General features: G+C 45.8%; 1 protein-coding gene and 2 pseudogenes across 3 annotated transcripts; 2 read left to right on the top strand and 1 right to left on the bottom strand.

The window, feature by feature from the left end:
* Positions 1–357: 357 nt before the first annotated feature.
* LOC311366811 lies at positions 358–1,373 on the bottom strand (annotated as a pseudogene). Its single transcript has one exon. The product of its transcript is annotated as an uncharacterized misc_RNA (transcript).
* Positions 1,374–3,210: 1,837 nt separating this feature from the next.
* On the top strand, positions 3,211–20,515 carry LOC311366812 (MAGUK p55 subfamily member 3-like; the record flags this gene model as incomplete). Its single annotated transcript, XM_084485584.1, has 17 exons — positions 3,211–3,226; positions 3,511–3,629; positions 5,939–6,016; positions 6,125–6,205; positions 8,467–8,604; positions 9,804–9,885; positions 10,975–11,060; positions 11,167–11,241; positions 11,492–11,688; positions 12,264–12,328; positions 17,085–17,147; positions 17,397–17,555; positions 17,748–17,828; positions 18,539–18,632; positions 19,246–19,354; positions 19,751–19,870; positions 20,336–20,515. 17 exons carry the CDS (start codon positions 3,211–3,213, stop codon positions 20,513–20,515), a joined length of 1,743 nt encoding a protein of 580 aa, XP_084341710.1.
* LOC311366709 (P2X purinoceptor 7-like) lies at positions 4,093–5,214 on the top strand (annotated as a pseudogene). The gene is made up of 3 exons: positions 4,093–4,113; positions 4,454–4,590; positions 4,705–5,214. The product of its transcript is annotated as a P2X purinoceptor 7-like (transcript).
* Positions 20,516–21,136: the final 621 nt, after the last annotated feature.

Genomic DNA, 21,136 nt, shown 5'->3' on the forward strand with positions numbered 1-21,136 from the left:
GTGTAGTGTTGCTGTGTATACAGTATGTGAGTTACTCCCTATATTTTGAAGGGTTTTCTTTTGCATAGGTTTACATTTTCATTGTCTCTGTCTCAGTCCTACACTCACTCTCTAAGCTATATAGAATGTTCTGGTAGTTCTGCAGACTTTTATGTGACTTGACTGGAGGATATATATTTCTCTCCTCCACACAATAATAATAATAATAAATTTTATTTGTAATGCACTTTATATTTAAGCAATCTCAAAGTGCTACAGTACAAGCTTAATTTAAAAAAGGGACACAAGTTAAGAAAAGTTAAGAGAAGACAAAGTGTACTAAAATTTAGCAAAAAGCTTTCCTGAATAAATAGGTCTTCAGGTTTCGTTTAAAAGCATCAGTGGTCTGTGGGGCCCTCGGGTGGTCTGGGAGGGCGTTCCACAGCCTTGGAGCTGCAGAGCAGAAGGCCCGGTCACCCATAGTGCGGAGCTTGGTTCTCGGGGTTTTGAGGGTGTTTGAATTAGCGGATCGGAGGGTGCGTGTGGTGGGGTGGGGGGTGAGGAGTTCTTTGAGGTATTGGGGGGCATGTCCGTGAATGCACTGGTGGGTGAGGAGAGAGACCTTGTACTCAATTCTGAGTGGGACAGGGAGCCAGTGGAGGGTTTTGAGGATGGGGGTGATGTGATCGTATTTGCGCACCCTCATCAGGATCCTGGCAGCGCTGTTCTGGATGTATTGCAGTCTCTGTAAGCTCCTGCCAGAGATCCCGATGAGGAGTGCGTTACAATAGTCCAGCCTGGAGGAGACAAAGGCGTGGACGAGCTTCTCTGCATCAGCCAGGGTGAGAGTTGGACGGAGTTTGGCAATGTTCCTGAGGTGATAGAATGATGTTTTGCAAAGATGTTTGATGTGGGTGTCAAAAGTGAGTTGTGGATCAATTTTGACACCTAGGTTGGTGACAGAAGTGGAGAGGGGGATGTTTTGACCGGTGAAAGTGATGCTGGTGATGGTGGAAGAGTGGAGTTGATGTGGAGTGCCAACTAGAATGGCTTCTGTTTTGGAACTGTTGAGTTGAAGGAAATTTAGCTTCATCCACGCCTCTATCTCCTCCAGGCAGGTGGTCAGTGTGGATGTTGGCAGGGGAGCAGTGGCAGTGGGATTTGTGCGTAGGTAGAGTTGTGTGTCGTCAGCGTAGCAATGGTAGGCTATCCCATGCTTGCTGATGACCTTACCTAGGGGAAGCAGGTAGAGGGTGAAAAGGGTGGGGCCTAGCACAGATCCCTGGGGGACACCACAGATGACCTTGTGGGTGTCTGACCTTGCTTTGCCCAGGGTGACATGCTCAGTTCTGTTTGTCAAGTAGGAGGTGAACCAGTTTAAAACGTTGGCTGAGAGTCCAATGGTATGTTGTGGAGGAGGATGTTGTGGTCGACTGTATCAAAAGCAGCTGTTAGGTCGAGGAGGATGAGAAGAGATGGAGAACCAGAATCTGATGTCATCAGAAGGTCATTTGTGACCCTGACCAGGGCTGTTTCTGTGCTGTGGCCCTGGCGAAAACCAGACTGAAACTTCTCAAAAAGATTATTGTCTTTGAGGTGATCATGAAGTTGTGCAGCAACAATCTTTTCCAGAACTTTTGACAGGAATGGCAGGTTTGAAATGGGTCTGTAATTGGAGAGGATTTCTGGGTCCAGGGTGGGTTTTTTCAGCAGTGGTCTGATGACAGCGGTTTTTAATGCAGGTGGGATATAGCCAGCCAGGAGGGAGTGGTTTATGATCTTGGTGATGGCAGGAGATATGGCAGAGATGTTAGCCTTTAGCAGGGCTGAGGGGAAGGGGTCCAAAGCACAGGTGGTTGGTTTCATTTTTCTGACAGTATCCTCCACCTCTCCCTGTGTGATGTTGAGAAAGGAGCAGAGAGGCTGGGCATTCTCAGGTAGTGGGTCAGCAGTTTGGGGGGGCGGAGCAGCAGGGGTGGAAAGATGTGAGCGGATGTTGGCGACTTTTTGTCTGAAAAAAGTGATGTGCATGTTGCACCTCTCCTCAGTGACCTCAGAGTGGGAGAGTGATGGGGGTTTGAGGAGGTGATTTATTGTTGAGAAAAGTTGTTGTTGACACACAATGACAAGCACACGGCTTACACAGACACACAAAGTCCTTAACAGTCTGTTGCTGCTACCATAATGTTCTGGTAGTTTTGCAGGCCAGGGTATGTCTTGAATATTACTACCTCAGTTTGGAAGTCTATTTGAATTCCAATAAAGTTTGAGAAAAACATGCTCTTCGAGTTTGTTGTCTTTGACAGCATTATTAGATTTGTTTATGATTATACCATGTCTTGGGGCCCCATGTAGCACTATTCAGCTTTTAAATTAAGCTTCTATTTCTTACAGTCGTGTCAATTATATGATGACCAACTAGTTTAGTCTTAAATGTTTTTTTTTTTTTTATTAAGGTTACTTTATACTTTTATACTTTAAGTAGGTTTTAGTACTTTTTCACTTTTTAACTTGAGTAAAGAGGTTAAGTTGATACTTCAACTTTTACCAGAGTCTTTTTAAACTCCAGTATCTATACTTCTACTTAAGTGACAAATTTGTGTACTTTTGACACCACTGCAAGTACCATGTATTGAGAACCATACACAGAACCTGTGATAGTAGTATGGAAGAAGCATTACTAGAACTTCAGAGTATACAAGTATTGTGAGTACCTTTAAGTATTCTCTCGCGCTAGAAGTATCAACACTAGAAGGCCTGACCGGGCGTTCAGAATAAGAAACAGGAGGTGATGAGGAGTCATTCTCTCGTTCTCCCACCTTGGAGCAGAGTTGTATCGTTCAATTTATTTTATTAAATTCAACATAATGCACGAACATACCCAATCCTACAAGTATCATCAATGTGAGCTAAAAGTATGTCCTGGTGCTACAAGTGTCCTCAAGTGCATCTCTGGTGCTACTGTTATGTTGTTTTTAATCCAGAAAAGGCGCCGAGACAGGATCGCTTTTAACTCACTTTATTTGGTAAAGGTTTTGGTCTATTGTCTATCGTCTATGAAACAAAAGGAGAGGAATAGTATATAACACGCGCAGAGCGTCTCTAAGCTTTACATCTACGATATGCCGCCCAAGAGATTCTCCCCTCTGATAGCGGAGTCCGAGTTTAAATAGGCAGGTAGGGGTGGGCGTGTTCTGTGGCTTTAAAAGCCCGCCCCCTGACCATGCGCAAATGTTACAGCCCTACCGTATGTGCTCGGTGCTGCTCCCTGTGGCTATGTGAGAATATTACCTCTTAAAATGTGCTCGGTGCTGCTCCCTGCGGCTATGTGAGAATATTACGGCTGAAATATATTACACTACAGGTATGATCAGAATCAGCTTTATGGGCCTGCATAGCCATGTGTGGGATGAACATCACAAGACTCATGGTTTTGGGCTTTTGGGAATCCATATATATATATATGTACATATGATATATATGTAGTCATTTGGGACTTTGAGAACCTAACCACGTTGGGTTCGTCTCCAGGTCTCCATGAAACCCTGGCTCTGCTTACCTCTCAGCTCCACCCCGACGCAAACCACGACCAGGACCTGCTCTTCCTCCAGGACGTGTTCTCAGAGAGAAGCATTGCATACCTCATGAAGGTATGGTCCCTGTGTTAAGCGTTGGGCAAGTTACTAGTTACTTCTCCTAAAAAGTAACCTAAAACGTAAAAGTAAGAGTAACCTGTGATAGTAGTATGGAAGAAGGAAGAAGCATTACTAGAACTTAAGAGTATACAAGTATTGTGAGTACTTTTAAGTATTCTCAGACGCTACAAGTATCAACACTAGAAGGCCTGACCGGGCATTCAGAATAAGAAACAGGAGGTGATGAGGAGTTATTCTCTCATTCTCCCACCTTGGAGCAGAGTTGTATCGTTCATTTTATTTTATTCAGTTCAACATAATGCACAAACATACCCAATCCTACAAGTATCATCAATGTGAGCTAAAAGTAAGTCCTGCAGGATCGGCAATTCCTTCGCTGTTTTCTCGGTTTGTGCTCACATTTTTCTCTACAGAGCTTCAGCTAGCCATGTGCATTTGTTTTCAAAGAAGCCGGCGAATGCGTAGAGCCATATCCGAGGTAGGTGTTCATAAAGAGTAGACAAGGTTATACATATTGAAATAGTGTATTTTAGTGTTGTGTTAAAATAAACATAAACCCATCCTTTTTATATAGTTGACGGGGAGAATTGTTTTATCTTTGGTTGTTGAACAGAACGATCAGTGTAAGAGTGTTGGCCAACATAATAGATAACGATGAACAATTTGCGCAGCAATCGTACATTTATGTATCTGCTCAAGTACGTGTAGTAATCTAAGTTGTAATTTATAAATTCAAAAAAGGTAGGCCTACAACATCAGGTCATTGTATGATATTTCAGGAATCAACTTCGACCGCGTCTTCCGAGTTTGCATCTCAGGCTATAGGCACTAGACCTAGAAAGCCCAGAACTCCACGGGGGAGAACTTAAAGAGGGGGGAAAGGCTCAAAGGACCTGGAATCTGACAGCCAGAAAAGGCTGGAAGAGCTCCAGAAGAAGGGTTGTTTACAACTAATGTTTACAATTCCAATGTTTACTGTTTACAACCCAATAAGATATCAGATATACTTGATTTTACCCCAGAGATATGCACAATGAAAAGAAAAAAACGTTTTGATTTGTTTTTCAAGGAAAAACTTCACTCTCTATCTGGAGCCTGGCCAGAAGGAGAAGTTATTGGCAAAAATCCTGAACAGGTTCCCAGGGATGATGTTTGACATAGTGTCTTTGCTGGAGAAACCCCTGAACCCTGAATCAGATGGAGCTCTCCCTCACTGGTGCACTTGTCGGAATTGCAGGGAGATGGATTCTTACATAGAGAGGGTATGCTGTCACCAGTCCCCGCAGCACTGCATAAGCACCATGGCGTACATGCAGTATTACGTCTTGGATGAGGGGGTGTTGCGGTTGGTCTGGGCTGCATGGAACGATATCTTTGCTCTTGATGAGAGCCATGAGCCAAGAGTTGAGCAGAGACAATTCAGGCACTCAGCATATAGACAATTTGTGTTGTGGCAGCATGGCTGCCTGGGTGTGGGAAGGAGAGTTGTCATAGCCAGCTGCTGTGTCTGGAAGATTAGGGACTTCCTGACCCCAGGGCCCACTAAACGGGCTTCAGGGTGTGCCGCCTGGACGTGTAGATGTTTGTAAATAAACATTATTGTATATAGTTTTAAAATGTTTCCCTTTTTTATACAACAGATGTTTGCACCACCTTTCTTTCAGTTGTTCAATAATACACACTTTTTGGTTAGAAAAATATTTATTTTGGATATTGAAAAAATGCAAGTGCTTCATGGTTTGTTTTTTGCATTAATTGTGTAGCATCTTCTTGAAGGTTTTCTGGATTAGGGTTTCCTCGTGACACTTGTACCTGCAGAAGTTCAGATGTGGGTGGTGGCTGTACTGGGGCAAGCAGGCCGAGCCATCTTGGGTCATCAGGCCTTATAACGATCTTGCGAGGAAGGCCTGTTCCACTTCTTAGCTAGCGCTCCACAAATCAGATTGGCCGACTGAACTATTTGGTCATGGCGGATTCAACTTGTGCAATCGGCGGAAAATAACACAGACAGCTTGAAAAGATCACTGACGGCATTGACGACGGCTGATCGCACAGCACACATGAAATTGACTCTGGTCACCGATCTTGCCAGACTGACCGACGACCGATAATCTGGTTGGTGTGTAGGGGCCTTTAGTCATTTAACAGACTCTGTAATCCAAGGTGATGAACAAGTTAACATAGTATTAACAAAAAACGGTTGGTGGTTTGATATCCAGCTGAAACATGATGAATTACGTTCACAAGCTCAACCCATAACTTTGTGCCTCGCCCCCCTGTGTGTCTGCTCTACTTCCATCCAGATTCATGACAAACTGAAGCTGTATGAGAAGCACAGCCCGGCGCCGGCCCTCCACAACGCCTCCTTTCTGGTGGAGGACGTAAGTACAGTTTGTTGTGACAAAGCAAGTCACACAATATTTTTTTCAAAATATTTAACATGTCCAATCATAGAGACGTATGGAGACATGAAACATTTATCTGACTAGCTGGCGGACGAGCTGCACAGCGGACCCATGGAGAGTGATGAGAGAGAGCTGCTCTACCTGCTGAATACACCCCACCTTAAGGTACCCTAGTACTACTACTACTGAACACAGCCCACCTTAAGGTACCCCAGTACTAGTACTACTACACCTGCTACTGCTGAACACAGCCCACCTTAAGGTACCCTACTACTACTACTACTACTACTACTGCTGAACACAACCCACCTTAAGGTACCCTAGCACTACTATTGCTGAACACAGCCCACCTTAAGTGGCCTAGTACTACTACTACTACTACTGCTGAACACAGCCCACCTTAAGTGGCCTAGTACTACTACTACTACTGAACACAGCCCACCTTAAGGTATGGGTATTAAGGATGCTCCTGGTGCTCTCGTAGGTTGAGATGTATTGTTATATTGTGTCATATCCCATGTATGTGCGCACCTCAAGAATGGGTCGCAGGAGATTTTAATTAAGTTGACAAATCCATTTATATTAAAAAAATAATAATAATTAAATAAATAAAAATTATATATATATTTTTACAGAAATAAACGGAAAGCTGCACCCGATATGCGCGTTGCGCTCTCCTCTTGTACACCGGACTAGAATGCAATACTAAAAAGCAAGCAGGCCCACCTATCACATTAGCCTGGTAAATAGCACATACCTAATGAAAGGGAGAGTTGACGTACAATAGACCTGATGTTTATGTCTTTTTTTATTCTGTTCATCCTTACTTTGGCACTATTTTGTATCTATAGTATCTTGACTGTCTTACTTCTTGATGCTGAAACACCCAAATTTCTCCCCCAGCGATTGATAAAGTTTTATCTTATTTTACTTAATCTTCTATGGTTAACAAATTGATTGACTGTTCGAATTGTTTGATTGAATGGTTGATAACAATAGCTGCACTTAGACACATGCCTACCGGTTCGGCATGAGCATTTCAAAAAACGTTCATCAAGAAGCATGTTTTTTATAGTACTATACAATTGTGAATTGGGTCACGATGGTTTGTAATTTAAAAAAAATGGGTCCCCAGAAAAAAAGTTTGGGAAACAATGCACTAATGTGTTTGGGATCACCTATGTAAATAACAGGACCGGCTATTGATGGAGAGAATAATATTCTATAAAGAGGTGTGAGATGCAAGATGGCTACAAAACTATTTGTTTCTCACTCCAAAACCAGGGGCCTCGAATAGTCTTTTTTTTGCATAGGAAATTTCCTTTCCTAAGGAGATGACCCGGAAGTACTTGGAGGAAAGGTGGTTCGAATTCTAAAAATGCTTAGGAAAGGAGCCTTGATGCATCCTTTAACCCTCCTTTAGCATAGGTTACTCCTGACCAACCTTTGCGAAAGGAACGGAGATATTGGTATCCCATAATCCTTTACGGCAATATTTAAATAAACAGGCCACAGGCGGAACAGTTTACAGATGCGAAGACGCATGAGAGACGCGGTAAAGAGAAGAGAAGAAAATACAATTGATAATAATGGCTACTAATTACAGAAACATATTATTTGAATTAAAATGAATTCATTTATTGCTGGTTAGTAAGCACACAATATACACCATAAGAAAATAAAATGCTGACTTCACATTTAAGAAAGACTACTGGGGCAGTTAATTTCAACATCAACACAAGTTGAGCCTCTTTTTTTTTCACAGGAATTCAAGTGGCCTCAAATATTCCCGTTGGCCACCGTTACTTAAGTGATTCTCACTGTTGGCGATAACCTTATTGAAATCAATATGAAAAAAACACATGGATCAAAAGAGCGCTTGTTGTGGTCCTATCTTCGAAAAATTTTAATTCTACGCTAGAGATGCTGGAGGTCAGCAATACCCGCCGTCATGCAATGACGTTGGTTAGGTGGTAAGTGGAGTCAAATTCATTTTAAACAGTGCAGTCTTTTCCTATGTTCGAAAGGAAGCACCTTTCCATCTCTCCTTGACCCAATGACGATTTCCACAAAGGTCAAGGAAAGGAGGCATAAAGGTTAGGAGATTTGACTATTCGTAGAGCCCCCAGAACTCCAACACTTGTCCTTTAAGACTAATTCCCTATATAAGGGCTCTCACCTCGCTCCAATCAGCCTCGCATGGGCGTGGCCAATCACTCAATTAACAAGCTCAGCTCCTACAGTACCTGTACACACACTAATTATAGTAATACTACTTATACTACACCTGTTGTGCGTGTGTGTGTGTGTGTGTGTGTGTGTGTGTGCGTGCGTGCGTGTGCATGCTTACACCTGCATGTGTGTGCACGTGAGTATGTGTGCGTGTGTGTGCATGCGTGTGTGCGTGCGTGTGTTTGTATGCCCAGGCAGTCCTGGCCGCCCATGACACAGTGGCCCAGAAGAGCTTCGACCCGGTACTGCCCCCGCTGCCCGAGGACCTGGAGGAGGAGCTGGAGGAGGAGTCGGTGAAGATCGTCCGTCTGGTGAAGAACAAGGAGCCCCTGGTGAGAGGCCACGCCCCCTCTGGCACAACTACAATGAGATACAGAACCGACTCACCTGAATGAAAGCCTGCCGTGTTTGTGTAGAGAAGCCCTTCAAAAGATACACGAAATGGAGACACAAAGGTTTGTGTTGTGTGTGTATTATGGAAAGTAACTTATTACATTTACTCAAGTACATGTATTGAGTCGATTTTTTTGGTATATTGTATAAAAACTGTACTTTTACTTTTACTTAAGTAAGTTTTGGTTGAAGTATTGTACTTAGTTACATATTAAACCACACAAGTTACTGAGTAAAAAATTGCAGGCAAGTATGTCGAGAACGACAAAATGCTTGCTGCATTGGCCTGAGAATTTCACCTAGCAACAAGCCTACCTTTCAGCCATCAGTGCAGTCAGACTAGGGTGTAGTCGTTAGGCTGAATGGATAATGGCTGACTGTCTTGTTATGTCAAGCTTCAAAGCTTTTAGTCATTTTATGTAGGCTATTGAACAAATTATTCAGAGATAAGTAGTGTTATCACAGATGTCAAGCATATAGTGTCATGACACTCCTTCAAGTCAAAGTACCCTATAGACTAAAATAGTATACTTAATGTATGTTTTGTTGGGTTTGAAAAAAGCTAATTAAGTCACGATAACCAATATATTGGTTATCGTGATAATATAAGATATGTTTTCAAGAGTTATCTTATGACAGGATGTAAAATTGCTATGACAGGATGTAAAATTGCTCAAAATCATTGTTCAAAGTTACCTTGCAGTTGAAAACGTATGATTGGTGAGGCATTAAATATGACCAGTAAAAAAGTAACTAGTAACTAGTACTCTGAGTAGGTTTTGAAAAGAGTTCTTTGTACTTGTACTTGAATAAATTTAAACTACAATACTTACAATACAATACACAATACAATACAGTATTTGGAATTGAGTAAAATTTCAGTGATGTAACTGTTCTTTTACTTGAGAAGCTTTTTTCAGTACTTTTCCACCTCAAACTTGGGAACCACTGCTGTATGCTGATTGGCTGGTTCTGTTCCCCAGGGTGTAATGCTGTATGCTGATTGGCTGGTTGTGTTCCCCAGGGTGTAATGCCGTATGCTGATTGGCTGGTTGTGTTCCCCAGGGTGTAATGCTGTATGCTGATTGCCTGGTTGGGTTCTCCAGGGTGATATGCTGTGACAGGCTGTGTGTTTCAGGGAGCTACGATACGGAGGGACGAGGTGACGGGCGCGGTCATCGTGGCTCGCATCATGAGGGGAGGGGCTGCCGACCGCAGCGGTAATGAGTGAATGAACAGTTTGAACACACACACACACACACACACACACACACACACACACACACACACACACACACACACACACACACAGACAGATGCACTAGCCCATACACACACACACACACACACACACACACACACACACATATGCACGCACTCATACACACAGGCACAATATTTCAGTTTGAGAATGAAATACATCATTTGATTATTTTTATCAAAGAAACGGTTCAATCCACAAGATAGAAGGGATTAATATCTTCACAACAGTATATAATAAACAACATGTTTGAATGTTTGCAATGTTTTTTTTGGCCAAAGTGTGACTCATTCAAGAGCTGAGCCCATAAAACCCCCTGCCAAGCACAACCAGTGGCTTGACAGGTCATTCACCTCATCCTATCAGACAGAGCTACTGCACACAGTAGATAGGAGCGGAGCTACAGGCTTTACACTGTCCTCCTGGAGATAAAGGAACATGTTTGAAACTGTCCTTGATAGAACAAGAGGTTCTGTTTGATTAACTCCTCTATCCAATAACTCGTCATCTAATATTATAGCCTCACTTTTTCCCTGTACACATTAAAATTTGAATTTATATGGACAACATTCCTCCACTTTCTTCTCACTTCTCACTCATTATTATCCGGTATATTATTTGACGTTTTAGGGACAATGCAATGTCCCTAAAAATGGTATTTTGACAATGCAAAATACAATTTTACATTAGACAGAGAGAGAGACAGAGAGAGCAAGTGAGACAGAGCGAGACAGAGCGAGAGAGAGAGAGAGAGAGAGAGAGAGATTATAACACAGGGATGTGTCACACTAAACCTCGATGCTAAAGTTTGACTCGTACGCGACCGAATGTCTGCCGCAAATCCTTAGGCTTAGCGACACAAGATTGAGAGATTACAAGAAGAGTCTCTGTGCTCGTTGCCATGGTGATAGCATTGAACATTTACAGTGAAACAGTAAATGCAGTGAAACAACAGTATTTGTTTTTAGCTTGTGTACTTACATTTTGATTTATCTCTTATTTGCCTTTTGACATGTGTGTGTGTGTGTGTGTGTGTGTGTGTTCCCAGGTCTGGTTCATGTCGGGGATGAGCTTAGGGAGGTCAATGGCAATCTGATTATCCACAAACGGCCAGATGAAATCAGTCAGATTCTGGTAAACTGTGTGTGTGTGTGTGTGCTTTTGTATGCAATATGCATGTGCGGTCATCATCATCATCATCATCACGTAATAGTGACTAATAACCAATACCTCTGATTAGTCTCAGTCCCAGGGGTCGATCACCCTCAAGATCATTCCGGCTACCGCAGAAGAAGACAAACTGAAAGAGAGTCGGGTGAGACTACTTTATTATTCATTTGAATTCTCTCTCTCTCTCTCTCTCTCTCTCTCTCTCTCTCTTAGCCCTGGGTTAGGGTTAGGCTCTCCAGGGTCAGAACCAAAGTCATGATAGCATCCAATCAGGAGATAAGGATCCCAGCCCTAGTTCAACGTCCACCACTCCCCCAGAATCCGCTCATTATGGACCCGGACGGATTTAGGATTTAGTCAAGTGGCTTTGCTTCAATTGGTACTCGCCCCCACAGGTGTACCTGCGGGCTCTGTTTGACTACACGCCCTTCGAGGACAAGGCCTCACCCTGCCAGGAAGCGGGACTTCCTTTCAGACGAGGGGACGTCCTGCAGGTGGTGAGCCAGGACGACGCTATCTGGTGGCAGGCCAAGAAGGTGGGCGACCCCAGCCTGCGGGCCGGCCTGGTCCCCTCGGCCCACTTCCAGGAGCGGTGAGGACCACTCCCCATGTCCTCTTAAAGGGGTGATATCATGCTTTTTCGACTTTTCCCTTTGCTTTAGACTGTTATATGACGTATGTGTACATGTTTTACGTCTCCTAAACTGAAAAAATCTAAGTCTGAGCAAGGGGAAGTATTAGCGGCCACTGTGAACCCCCGCATGAAACAGCTTGTTTGCGCTCAAACTTTACTTCCGTAACAGTGTGACGTCAGACTGTTAAGGTGCAGAAGTCCTGGCTACCCGTAATGTCTACAACTTCTCGGGGGTTTGAATTTGCCGGCGTACGTGCAAAGCATGCTGACCAATCACAGCAGACTGGGCGTGTTGTTTCACTAAGGTTGTACTCTGACGCCTCCTCTGTGCTCTCTCTCTCTCTCCTCTTTATTCTGATTCTCCATTGCTGTAAATGACTGTAAATGATGTGTGTTGGCTCATTTCAATAAGGCGGTACTCTAACTGTAAACGATGTGTGTTGTTTCAATAAGGTTGTACTCTGACGCCTCCTCTGCGCTCTCTCTCTCTCTCCTCTTTATTCTGATTCTCCATTGCTCTCGTACGCCTGCAGGCGGCTGAGGTACAGGAGGAAGATGGGTACCTACCCGACCACCATCTCCCCAAAGACAGCCACATGTAAGTCTCCATGGCAACCATCTGGTCCCACCCACCGTCACATGTGCACATTCAAATAAGTCTTCTCAGTATTTTATAATCCTGAAGAAGGACTGCCAAAGGAGAGTAGAGGGGGATATGACCTCTGACCCCAACGGTCTGACCCTAACCCTAACCCTGTATCATAGCGCTGTCATGGTAAAACCCTTTTGGTCTGTGTAGCAGAGCGCCTCATCCTCATCCTCATCCTCAATCCGCTTATCCGGGATGGGGTCACTGGGGCAGCAGCTCCAGCATGGGGCCTCAGACTTCCCTTTCCCGGGCCACATTGACCAGCTCTGACGGGGGGATCCCGAGGCGTTCCCAGGCCAGTGTTGAGATATAATCTCTCCACCTAGTCCTGGGTCTTCCCTGAGGTCTCCTCCCCACTGGTCGTGCCTGGAACACCTCCCATGCCCTGTGGGCATCCTTACCAGATGCCCGAACTACCTCAACTGACTCCTTTCTAAGCAGAGGAGCAGCGGCTCTAAGCCGGGTTCCTCACGGATGAACTTCTCACCCTATCCCTAAGGGAGACACCAGCCACCCTCCTGAGAAAACAAATCTCAGCTGCTTGTACCCGTGATCTCGTCCTTTCGGTCATCACCCATCCTTCATGACCATAGGTAAGGGTAGGAATGAAGATCGTCCGGTAGATCGAGAGCTTTGCCTTGTGGCTCAGCTCTCTTTTCGTGTATCAGAGTGTGATGGTAAAACCCTTTTGCTCTGTGCATCAGAGTATAGCTGTAATGGTAAAACCCTTTTGGCTGCCCGTTAATCCTAGCCTGAATGGATTTGACTCCTCAATTCATGCCTGATGATTGTTTAATATATTTTATGAAAATAATAGACTAATTGATACCATGATGCAAAAAGCTGGAATCCCTGGTTTCCCTCCGGGTGCTTAGAGCATACCAGCATGATTTGGCACCAAATTCAGTTAGCGAAGCGCGAGAGGACAGACCTGCATGTTGTATTCTTGGATCTGGCTAATGCTTTTGGGTCAGCATGGAGGCTAGCAGGATCAGATTTATGATAGGTGCTACCTATGATGTGCTCCCATCTCCCCAGAACTTAAATCAATGGTTTGGTGGGGATGAGACATAGCCTGGCTATTGCCAGACCAAGCTCAATCATAGATTGCACGTTGGTCTGGGGAAGCTGCTGTCATTTTCTTCGGCACAAGAGGCGTGATCAACAGGCGATGTTAAATTGACTCTGTATGCAATTGGCTGCTTGCCGTTGCTTCCCTGTCATCATAGTGTTAAACCAGCCAATAGCGCGCCAGGGGAAAAAGCCAGCTTGGTGATTGGCTCCTGCAAAAACGTATCGAAACTAGAAAGAAATGTATTGCTCTTCTCCAGACCCTTCTGCAGGGCGAACTCAAATCGCCAGCAGAATGGGCGGGGCTACCCAGTCTAGATGAGACATGCACACTATGTTCTTGTGTGTGCAGCCTCCGCCATATACTATTAGGATGCAAGGTCAGTCTCTCCCAGGGGTGGTATACGTGGCGTCACAACCAGGTATTGAAATGTTTTGCAGCGGCTTTTGATGATAAACGGAGAGAAGTTAATTCATCAGCCGCTAGTAAAGAGGGTAGGCAAATGAACTTTGTACGTCAGGGGGAAAAGGCTAGACCACTTAGGGGCAGGCACAGAGCGGGGCAGCTAAGTAGTGGAGGAGCCTGGGAAATGAAGGCAGATCTTAATCAGCAGATGGCTCTACCTCCACCTATTGTTAGCACTAGACTAAGACCGGATATGTTATTGTGGTCGGACTTGGAGAAGATTGTTTATTTCATTGAACTTGCAGTTCCTTGGGAAGACAGAGTTGAAGAAGCCAATGAGCTTAAGAAAGCGAAATATGCTGAAATGGCTGGAGAGACAGCACAGCGAGGCTGGAGTACGCGACTAAGGCCTATTGAAATCTGTGCGTTGGGGTTCGTGGCTAGATCTACTACTAGCTTGCTGTCTGAACTGGGCATTTGTGGACGAAGTCTGAGGCAGGTGGGTAGTAACATGTCCTTGGCAGCAGAACGAGCAAGTGAATGGCTGTGGGTATGGAGAAAACATACTTCCTGGGGTGCAAGCTAAGGTAAGCCAGCTGACTAATGTGCTAACGTGTTTGTTTGGTCAGGCTTAGTGGTACGATGCAGTAAAGAGAGTTTTGGATGCATTAAATGTGGCAATGTGGCAGCATAGAGGGGGGTGACTCTAGGACGCTAGTTTCATTGTTAAGCCCTCAGGAGGTGTCGTGGGCCTAACTTAACAAAACATCGGTGAGAGAGGGTGCCCATTCGATAACCCCAATGACATGCTGCATACTGCTGTTAGATGGGCCATTTGCCTTGTGTTTTTCACTATTGGTTGGTAGCTTAGTGGCCAGTGTGCTCGTAAGGTTAGTTTGGGCAGGGGCTTCTGAATGTGTTTTCCTTGGATTTTGGCACAAGGGATTAGAACATCTTATCCCGTGTATTAATGAAATGTAATGTATTGACATTTTCTGAAGATGAGATCTCATCACCTGGGTTCAGACACACTATGGTAATGTTTGGTTTCCTGGTCAGTTTAAGATTTCATTTGAAGAGAATCGGGCTACGGTGGAATAGTCTTTTTGGTTTAGGAAGATTCCTAACTGAGAGAATGACCAGGAAGTGGACTCCACCACCAGTGGCTTCAGTGCTTCCTTGCTCTGGAAAGGACGTCTAGGACGGATAGAACGTAATGTCTGGGATTATTGGACTGGATCCCTTTATCTCAGAGTTGTAAAAGTAGGGACGGAGACAGGTGTAGCTTGTTACCTTACAACAGGTCCAGTGTTGCCAGATTGGATCTGGCCCAAGGAAAACTGGCCCAATCTGGCAACACTGAACAGGTCTGCATGCCAGGGCCCTAATGAACATCACCAGACACACCGGTTTACTCTGCCCTAGGTCTGACCCCATAGCCCCCATCAGACCACATGTTGTCCTGTATGATGGTGTCCCTGTTCTGCTGTGTGATGCCTGTGATATCCTCTGTCTAATGACCTGTTTGATTCCTCACCTTGCTAACGCCAGGCGACCATGCTGATAAAGGTGGGTATGTCAAAAGTCACAATCCATATAAAGCACAATTCTAGATCCTCAAACACAGAATAAAGTCTGAGACAGGCTGTTGTTACATTTATTGAGCGATCGTATCTGCATCCACTGAAGAGAGTGAAGAAGGGTCCTCTGCAAAAAAGATTTTTAAATGGTTGAGTGGTAAAATGTAACTAGAGGAATTCATCCCAATATGATATACTAATATATGTCAATGATCTGTGCTGGGGATCTTTAAATGGTGTTTCAATCATCTCTATGTTCCCACAATGCCCGGATGGGTTCTTTCATACATGGATTGCATGTATGGACCTCTCATCCACTCCACCGTCGAACCCGTGACCCTGAACACCATCTCCTAGACATCAGACTCCTCCTCTGGTCCCTCCCTCCTCCCCCCTAACCTCTCCCCTTGCCTCCCTACAGAAGACTGTGACAGTGACCGGGGACAGGACATAGGTGAGGAGGAGTGACTTAATTTATGGTTGATTGATTAATGAACAGATATGCTAATTAAAATAGTTGATTCATTCATTTTGCCACTTTCAATATGTGTTCAATGAATTGATTAATTGGATAAGTGAATGGATGAATGCCCTCTGTGAGTCCCTGCTACACTGTGCCACGGCTATCATTTTAACTTGAGATGTATTAGCGTGTAGAAATTATTGATAGCATCAACAAGCTTGTCACACACCATCAAGGGACTGATTGTTTGTTTGCTGTGGGATGGATTTGGGCCACAAGCTCCAAAACATTTGTTGTTCATTGTTTGATTTTAATAATTTCTGGGCAAACGCACAATGCTCATTTCATTGGTTATTGTGTATTTGCATATGTAGTATGATACTTTAAACAGTACATAGCTGTACAGCTGGGGTAATTCTGACATGGTGTTTCATGCTACACCTCATCGCAGCTCACTGCCACTCATTTCGATTTTAACTCACACCATGCTACAGGCATGTCGTCGCGCTCCATGCTGCAAGCGTGTCATGCTATGGGCTAGAGGTGTGTCATGCTACGTGCTACAAGCATATCTTTGTGCTTAATGCTACAGGCGTGTCATCGTGCTACAGGTGTGTTATTGGCTATAAGCGTGCTACATGCTACAGGCATGTCCTTGTGCTACATGCTACAGTCCAGCATCTTGCTACATGCTACAGGCATGTCATCTTGCATGCTAAAGGCATGTCATCGTGCTACATGCTACAGGCATGTCATTGTGCTACAGGCGTGTTATCGTGCTTCATGCTTACAGCCCAGCATCATGCTACATGCTAAAGGAAGGTCATCATGCTACAGGCGTGTTATTGGCTATAGGCGTGATTACATGCTACAGGCATGTCATTGTGATACAGGCACATCATCGTGCTACAGGCATGTCATCATGCTACAGGCGTGTCATCGTGCTACATGCTACAGGCGTGTCATCGTGCTACATGCTACAGGCGTGTCATCGTGCTACATGCTACAGGCATGTCATCGTGCCTCAGGCACATCATCATGCTACATGCTACAGGCGTGTCATCGTGCTACATGCTCCAGTCATTATGTTGAGAAGGTAGAGGCGGTAATGCATGGCTTCCAAGCCAAGCTCTGTGTTGTGGTGGAGCACTGTGGCGCTGAGCAGCCCGCTAACCTTAGCTGTAGTTTCTCCCACCAATAAGGCCCCCGTCTCCTGCGGCAATGCCTTCTCATGGGATTTTTACTCAGGTACTGTTCAGTGACCTTTCTACCGCTGCCGTTTGTTAGTGTGCCTTCTTGGTCTCTTTCAGTTTGTCTTTTCTTTGCAATTTGACAATGTGACAAATCCTGAAATCGGTCTGTTTGTATTTTTCCTGCTGCTATTGTTGGTTTTTATTTGTGTTTGGCTTCTGGTGTTTCTATATGATTTGTTTGGGCATACGTTTGCTTGCTTCAACCCTTTGTGAACCCTTTCCTCCGATCCTCCTCTGACGCCAGCCGGCCTGCGGAGAAGCTTCCGTCTCAGGAGGGACCGACAGGGGGGCTCCCCGGTAGACCCCCGCACGCCCGACGCCTACACAGACTTCCTGATCTACGAGGAAGTGGCGCGGTACCAGCCGCGGTGCGGGGAGCGGGCGCGGCTCATCGTGCTGATTGGTAGGAGGTCGGGGGTGGTCCCTCTGGGGTTCGAACCCCAATATCCTCAGTTTACCTCGTAATGTCATAGCGCCGTTGTGACCTCATTTAGTCTTTCAGACAATTACTTGAAATTAAAGTCATGTGCCAGTAGTATTTTTGAACGTTGTGTGCTGACTCACTGCGTGTCTACCTGTGTGTTGCGACCCTCAGGATCCCTGGGGGCCCGGATCAATGAGCTCAAGCAGAAGGTGATAGCGGAGAACCCCCGACAATACGGTCTGGCTGTGCCTCGTGAGTACTGCTGTCCAACCGGATTCATGCCTACAGTTTGTACTGCGCTTTGTACAGCAAACTTTTGTACAGCAAACAAATTGTATTCAGAATACCTACATGTTTATTTATAACATGGAGTGTGACTTCTTTACTGAAGACATCACTTCGATGGCAGTTTGATTTCTCAGATTTTCCTTAGAATACTCCTCATATTTTTACAGACTAAACTGTTGATTGCGCCGTCGGTAGATGATTTCACTCTTAGCGTTTCAAACCCCTCAACAGTAAGGGGGCGGAGACGCAGTCGATACATTGACACAGCTCAGGTCTGAGAGACAAGAACACCAGAGGAAGATGATATGAACAACACCCAGCATGTGACCCCAGGCCTCCCTGCAGCGGAGGCCTGGGGCCCACGGGGCGGCGGGCCCCACCGCGCTGTGGCTCATGGTGCGGTGGGGCCACAGAGTGGTGGGGCCCACGGAGAGGTGGGGCCATGGAGTGGTGGGGCCCACGGAGCGGTGGGGCCACGGCGTGGTGGGGCCACGGAGCGGTGGGGCCCGCAGAGCGGTGGGGCCATGGCGTGGTGGAGCCACGGTGGGGACCCCAGCGTGGCGGGGCCCACTGTGCGCTGGGGCCCACGGCGTGGTGGGCCCACAGTGCGTGGGCCACAGCGACAGCAAATGTGTCTTTTCTTTCGTTCCCTGGTGTCTGGACGGCGTTGGCAGACACGACGCGGGTGAGGAGGAGCCAGGAGCGGGAAGGCGTGGAGTACCACTTCATCACCAAGACCGCCTTCGAGCTCGACGTGCAGAACAACAAGTGAGGGTTTCTAATGGCGCATTTCCAGTACCCTTATGGTAGGGCGGGGGCTAAGCTGGACGGCGATAGCCACGGCAGCTACGTAAGCATCGGGACCTCATAGCAGCCCGACACAGTGTAGCCTGATAATAAATCCAAGGAAAAAGAAGAACACACACAATGAACAAAGAGCAACAATGTAAGACGTCCAAGAAGGACGGCAAACGTTTGCTCGACATTTTCTTCAATAAACAAAGCTTTCGCCGTCCAGAAATACCTCGCAGGTACGGTGTTTGTTTGTTATCCCCCTGTTGCACGGAAGGGACGATTCTGTTGACCAATCAACGGACAGCGTGTGTAGCTCAAACTTTCAGGCATCTCAGTTAGAGCTGTGACGACTCGTCGACGTAGTCTACATAATCAATGTCATAAATTAGTCAACATGAATAGGTTCAAAGCCCAAAGGTAATGCATTCCTGGAATTACGTTTTGAGATAAATAAATCACATTTCATAGGCAGGGCAGGATACAACATGCCACAATATATAAATATATATATATATATATGATGTTCAAAACCAGGTGTAACCAGGTGGTGTAATGTGAAGAATGTGATCACGGCGTTCCTCCCCAGGTTCATCGAGTTCGGAGAGTACAAGGACAACCTGTACGGCACCAGCCTGGAGTCCATCCGCAGCGTGCTGGACCGCAGCAAAGTGTGCCTGGTGGACGTGCACGCCGAGGTGAGCACGCACGGGGCAGCGCCCTCTAGTGGCGAGGGGTTTGATTTATGGTCCCAACACGTTGTGGATATGGAAATGAACAGGTTTTTAAATGAATAAGGGATCCAGTACAGCTTGGTTTTCGTTCGTGAAGGTTGAGCTGGTTGATTATAGAGCTGAAGGTGTATTTCAACTAAAGTACATTTTGTTAAATTATAAATGAATGGCTTACATTCTCGGTATAGTGAAAAATGAGCTATCATATGATCACATGACACTTACTCAAAACAGACAGTAAAACACATCTACACTGTATGTATTCATAAGTCAATGCTAACTGTGTGTGTCATAAACACACGTTTGTTATTTGACCTGGCGCTACATGTTCTTACTCATGTGTTTTATTCTCCCTCCCAGGCGCTGAAGAGCCTTCGCACAGCCGAGTTCAGGCCCTACGTGGTGTTTGTGAGGCCACAGGTTCCCAGCAGCCACTGCAGGCGCCTGGGCTCCACCTCCTCGCTGAGCACCACCATCACGGTGGGTGGAGGAACCAGAGGGGGCACTACCTAGTCCTGGGGAGCTCTCAAATCAGTAACACTGCCAGGGTTACGGGTTAAATTCCAACGGCCACGATCACACGCGCTATGAACGTACGCACTCACAATACTGTAGGGCCTTGCATGAAGGCATTTATTTGTCACCTGACGTACAATATTAGTTTGAACTCCAGAGTCATTGCATTATTTAACTTCATCAGATTCATCTCACTTCAATAAGGACCTGGCCCCATGGTCAGTGTCCCCCACGTCTCACCCCGTGGTCAGTGTCCCCCACGTCTCACCCCGTGGTCAGTGTCCCCCACGTCTCACTCCGTGGTCAGTGTCCCTCATGTCTCACCCCGTTTGTCTGTCCCCCCACGTCTCACCCTGATCTAAGTGTCCCCCTCTGTGGCTATCCCCCATGTCTCACCCCTGTCCCCCATGTCTCACCCCTGTCCCCCAGGAGGAGGACCTGGAGGAGATGAGGCAGTCGGCTGAGCAGATGGATGATCTCCACGGTCACTGGGTGGACTACGTCCTGGTGAAGGAGGAGCCCGCCGGGGCCCTGCTGGAGCTGCAGGGCCTGCTGGAGCGGGTAGCGACCGAGCCCCACTGGGTGCCCGTCTCCTGGGTCAGGACCTAGACCGGGGGGCTGGAACTGGACTACTGAGACCCAGTAGGGTGGTTGGGGGGCTTAAAGTTAAAGGTAACATATTATACCACCAGGTGTGAGTGTGATTAGCCGTTTTGAAAATCTCCCTCTTCTGACATCACAAGTGGGCGTGTCCACCTAGATGTATGACAGGTAGATGAGCAACGTTGCCACATTGCCAACGTTGGCTTATAATGGCTAATCACACTTACACCTGGTGGTATTATGTCACCTTTAAGGTACTGCTGGATCTACATCACTGCCATCGTAGCCTACGCAATCTTTACAACTAATGTGACCGTTTTTACCAAAATAAAAACGTTTTCACACGTCTGTTTCCCCTTATCACCAAACACCAAAAAACCTCAAACCAGTCCCAAACCAAGAAAGTAAGTTAACTGGCCGTTTCTGATTTGTTGAAGCTGGTGATGTCACATACTAACTAAATGACAGATTTTAGCCTATTAGAAACTTCCATTACAAATCATCTGTGCGAATGAGGTTTGATTTAGCGGCGGTTTAATGTAACACTGCACTATGATTTATATCCTGAATGTTGTACCTGGCATGTATTAGGGAGGACTTCTGTTAAGTGTTCAAAATGGTTGACAC

Source organism: Micromesistius poutassou (assembly GCF_964030765.1).
Source record: "Micromesistius poutassou genome assembly, chromosome: 21".
NCBI classification, from domain to species: domain Eukaryota; kingdom Metazoa; phylum Chordata; class Actinopteri; order Gadiformes; family Gadidae; genus Micromesistius; species Micromesistius poutassou.